At 50.2% G+C, this 4,941-nt stretch overlaps 1 protein-coding gene across 1 annotated transcript; it reads right to left on the reverse strand.

The window, feature by feature from the left end:
* Positions 1-1,706: 1,706 nt before the first annotated feature.
* FABP1 (fatty acid binding protein 1) lies at positions 1,707-4,941 on the reverse strand. The gene is made up of 4 exons (XM_032185958.1): positions 4,875-4,941; positions 3,935-4,107; positions 2,226-2,318; positions 1,707-1,769 (listed from the first exon to the last, which is right to left on the reverse strand). Exons 1-4 carry the CDS (start codon positions 4,939-4,941, stop codon positions 1,719-1,721), a joined length of 384 nt encoding a protein of 127 aa, XP_032041849.1. The 3' UTR covers positions 1,707-1,718.

Raw genomic sequence — 4,941 nt, forward strand, 5'->3', positions numbered from 1 at the left:
ACCCTGAGCTTGAAACAATCATGCCTGTGGGGCATCGTCGCCTGTGGCACCTGGGGAACGTGATATATGAACGAGACACATCCATAAGGATTGTTTCCAGTGGCACCAGTCTGAGAGCATGGACCTGCTGGGGGAGAGGCCTGAAAAATCTTCTGAGGGCTCAAAGCAGAGGAGCTCTTGGCAGAAGCAACATCCTTTTTCTACCACTAGCATTACAAATCCAAGCAAGAAACCTGTTTTAAAATTATTTACATTCTTATTGAAAGCCTGTTTCGCTCTGAACCTGAAGTCCTTGGTTATTTTTAAAATTGTTTATTTTGAAATATTTTTTCCATCACTTCCCTGTGATGACATCACTTCTTCCCACTGATGCCTATGGGTGGTTGACCAAGGGATGGTAGAAGTAGGAAGCTGGTTCCAAGAAGAGTCTTGGGCATTGAGTGCAGAGTGGCTGAGATTGTATTTTGTGGAAAGTGATGTTTTTCTGATTAAAAAAAAAAAAGATGAAGAATTCTTCTTCAGCTGACACAGGTACTAAAATTCCCTACCTGCTCCTCAGCAGAATAGCAAGGAAAAAAAAAAACAAAAACCACACACAAAAAAACAAACCACAACAAGGCTTTTCCTCTTCTCAGAGCTTTTGCTGATGCTCTCCAGCTCTAAGACAAGCTTGCTGGAGACCAACATACGCTCTCTGGGTGCTGTTGAGCTAAGTCCTTCCATCTGTCCATGGGTTGCAGAAAGAGGTGTGGAGGCACTGGTGGTGTTTTCCTAACATCAGCTTTGAGTGGCTGTGAGAACACCATCCCAGACAGGTCCATCACACCAGAAAACACCCATTTCCCAGGCAAGTTCCCAGTCAGCCTCCAAGCACAGGGCTTGGAAAGGGCAGCTAAGAAGGAAGAATTCCCTCTCCCCTGCCTGTCAGAAATCCAGGTCTTCACAAAGCCTCCAGTGGCAAGTGAGAAAGTCTCTGCCGTGCACAACCAGTGCTGGCCTCTCCCGCCAGCAGAGAAAACCCCAAATTTCAGCCCAGAAGAAGGAGTTCAGTGCCAGTAATCCAATTTACCAGCTGAGGCCCTCCTGCTGGTGGGAAGGGATGGGGTGGGTGGTAATGGGGTGGCCAGAGCCTGTAGGGCTGGGAGTTCTTGGGGGAAGAGGATAGTTGGGATGCCTGAAGTCCCCCAGTGCTGGTCCCTACCCCAGGGCAGTATTCCATGCAGGATCACCCACATTTCCTTGTCCCCAGGCATCTGCCAACCTCCACCACCCCATCTTTTGGCCCTACCAATCACCTTGTGGTCACTTTGGCCAAATCTTTAAGAAAAAGGGGAGATAACCCTTTTGATGGCCCCGGTGCTACTCCATCCACCCAGCCATGTGGGTACAACCAACCAGGATGCCCCAGGAAGGATGCTGGTGCCAGAAAGGGGCTGGCAGAGCACTTGTTGGGGTGGAGGACATCTGTGACAACAAGGGAACAACGCAGAGGGTCTCATGCTGGCTCTGAGTCTGGCCCTGCTCAATTCACCACCATCATCACGGCCTCAGCTCAGCCCGTTGCCCAGTTTCTACCAGGGTTTGTGTGAGTTTTGGAGGCTTGCACCTCTTTAAAACAACAGTTCAGAGGTTGATGATAATAATGAAGAGGTTTTAATATAAATTTTACTTTAATGGTCACATTTTACACAGTAAAATGATAGGCGTGCAGAGGGTCTCTAGATTCTCTTGCTGATTCTCTTCATGGTGAGGTCTCCCATGGTCATTGTCTGAAAAAATAATGGAAACGGTTAACTTCGCATGGCACTTGGCTCCAAACTCTATTTAGAAAGGCTCTGGTCTTGCCAAAAAGGACTGGTCCCCAGTCCATCACCCATAAATCAAATTACTAAAGCTTTGGATATAGGGCATGACTACTCCAAAGCAGATAGGGATAATCTGATGTTGGCTGGGATCACTCTGTTACACCCCTCTTCTTTAAAAACACCAGGCCCTGCCATAAACCCATGCCTCTGGCTTACAACACGCCCTCATTACACATAAATTTGATCAGCAATGCCTACCGGGGTCTCAAAGGGTACTTTGTGCATCACACTGCACCCCAAAAATGCCTTAATTGCCTGGCTGACTGATCAGCTTTGGCCCCCAGTACCACTGGAGGCTTTGTAGGGCCTGGGCCCAGCGGGAGCCCTGCCGGCAGCGGTGCGCGCTGCCACTGCACTCACGTGGGTGATGGTGTCTCCGTTGAGCTCGGTGACGGATTTCAGCCCCTTCAGGGTCGCAACCAGCTTGTTGTTGCCCTCCATGTGAACAACAGTCTGTCAAGAAGGGGTGAGACAGAGAAGGGATGAGAGCTCACGTTGGCACTGCACACCCACCGCATCACCCCCCGCGTTTTGTCCTCCCCCTTTTGTACCAAGTTGCCACCATCCCTTGTGTAAGCTTTGACCAAGCTGCTCCCCCAGCGATTTTGGCTTTCCCAGGAGGAGGAGGAGGGAAGGTTGTGCTGGTGATGGCTACAACACCACAAGGGGATGGCTGTTTACTTGGGGCTCTGCAGGCCTCCTTGACAGAGGTGCCATTTTGCTGCCGCACCTACCTCACCCCCCATCCAAACTGGGTCCACAGCGCTGCAGGACCCTCCTTTTGGGGTGGAGGGCTGGGGAGCTCAGGTATGGGGCTGGGGTGGGTCTCAGTCAAGCTGGGAAACAACTTCAAGAGCTTCTGGAAACACAATCATGACTGGGAGGGTCTCAGGGGGCCGGGCATGTCTGTTGAGTCTCTGCCCCCTGGAGCTGCACGTCTAAAAGGGCTTCAGACAGCACGGGCACCCCAGGGCAGCTGTCATTGATCATTGAAATTACTCAGACAGCAAAACCCGTTTCTGTTCATCTGTCTGTCCAGATCCAAGTCATCTCCCTCTGCCCTCAAGCTGCTGATTTAGGCAAGGCAGAACTCATCAAATAGCCCCTCGTTTCTGAGCAAGGCACCTCGGTGATGCTAGGGCAAGTACCGGTCTCAGAGTGGGGCATTTCCTTGGTGATCATTCCTCCTGGGCCCCAAAGTCCCTGCAATATCATCTTCTCCCAAGGTAGAGGTGAGAGGCAACGTTTGCCAGCAGTGCCACCCTGACATTTTATGAACCATTGCAAACTATCGCCCAGGAACTGGAGCTGACCCAATTTTAAAAGCGATAAATCCTCACCTTGCCAAATCATCTCACCCAGCGTAAACAGAAGCAGTGGAAAAGGCTAGCAGACAAGCTAAGAGCCTCTGGGACTTAAAAGGACAGTTTTATTGGTTTATGATTCATTGGCTGGCTTTCCTGTGCTACCTTTGAGTCAACAAAATGGAGAGGGGGGGGTATGTCTCGCATTGGAGCGTGACAAAAAGTCAGCCCTTTTCCACCTTAAGTCTTTCAGATCTTTTGTTGTCAGAAGGATTTACCGAAGCCTCTCTATTCCCCTTTTACAACCCGGCTATTAAAACACTGACTTCCAGTGTTTTCCAATAAGATTGCTTTAGAAATGCAAAGCTTCATCCGCAGAGGTGCTGAGAGGGGAGCTTGTACGGTGTCTTGCAAAAGCAGAGGGGAGGCGAAACCTCAGAGTCTCAGGCTCTGGGATTCTCAGGAAGATCGGACAGAAACACACTGTCATTTTCTGAAATGTGTCCCTAGGGGACTTGCTGAGGACCCGCAAGGTGTGGTTTCAGCAATCAGCCCCTTCCCATTACCTTAAATCCCACAAGCAAACTGCCTGAGACGGGACCAGGCTGGCGAATTTACCCAGATCTTTGCCCAGTGTCAAATTTAATACCCACGATGTGGTCGTTCCCTTTATCCCAGGCACAGGAGGGATGGTTTACATGGAAATGCAATGCCCTGATACCCTGTAGCCCTGGAGAGGAGGAGCTGGTCAAGCTGGTCACTCACCTTGGCTTTCTCTCCTGTCAGCAGCTCCATCTCGCACTCCTCCCCGATGGTGAACTCATTGCTCAGCACTTTGGAGCCAGTGGTGACGGTAACCTTGAACTTATTCCCGTCCTGCACGATTTCCGAAATGCTCTTCATGTCCTTGCCCTTCTGGATCTGGTCATCGGGAAGCCCTGCACGGGAACAGGGACGTTAGGAGGAGCCACGGGTGGGCAGGTTGCTGCTGCCTAATGAATGCTGTGGGATTTGGGACCTCCACAGGGAGGATCCCATGTGGGAAAGTCCCACAAGGATGACAGTTCCCCAAGGGAAATGTGGCCCTGAGTCTGCTCAGGGCCAATTCTCCTTCCCTTGCAGAGAAGCAACCAGAGAAAACAGAATAAATCAAGGCAGAAGGAGGGAACCAAGTGTTTTTTTGTTGGTTTTTTTTTTTTTTTTTTCCAAAAACCTTCCTCATCAAAGTCTTCTCCCAAGCCCTGGAGCTGACCTGGGAGGTAGAGCCCCTCCTGCACGTGGTGATGCAGAAGTAGTGCAACCTCTCCTGAGTCCCTGCAGGAGCACATCCCCGATGGAAACATCCCCAGCCACATTCATCATGAAATATTTAAACAACCTGACTATTTTTTCTGATGAACAGTGGACCCTGAGCTTTGCAGCATCACAGTGGGCTGCCTATAGCTGCCCTGAGCTGCCAGCACCATTTTCATGCCAGCTGTGTAATTTCACCCTGTGTCTCTTCATCTCATCAGCAAGAGAGATGCTTCCCCTTCTATTTTGGGGTCACATCTCCATGCACACATTTAAAAACCAACAATTGCAAGATGAGAGATAAAGGAAAATTTTCAATGCACATCACCAGCGCATCAGCACGGATGGGGTATCCCAAATATCAGCTCAAAGTGAGGAAGCAAAGCAGCACCCGATGCTTGCAGGCACTTACCAAGGGCTTTCATGAAAGGCTCAAAGTTTTCCTGGGACTGGAGCTCGTACTTTCCAGTGAAGCTCAT

Source organism: Aythya fuligula, chromosome 4 (genome assembly GCF_009819795.1).
Source record: "Aythya fuligula isolate bAytFul2 chromosome 4, bAytFul2.pri, whole genome shotgun sequence".
In the NCBI taxonomy this organism is placed as follows: Eukaryota; Metazoa; Chordata; class Aves; order Anseriformes; family Anatidae; genus Aythya; species Aythya fuligula.

Excerpts from the sequence above, each read along its gene's own strand:
- FABP1 (XM_032185958.1), bottom strand. The coding sequence starts at position 4,941 with ATGAGCTTCACTGGAAAGTACGAGCTCCAGTCCCAGGAAAACTTTGAG. Across the intron at positions 4,108-4,874 it reads GCCTTTCATGAAAGCCCTTG|GGCTTCCCGATGACCAGATC; the intron begins GTAAGTGCCTGC and ends GTTCCCGTGCAG. Across the intron at positions 1,770-2,225 it reads ACGGAGACACCATCACCCAC|ACAATGACCATGGGAGACCT; the intron begins GTGAGTGCAGTG and ends TTATTTTTTCAG.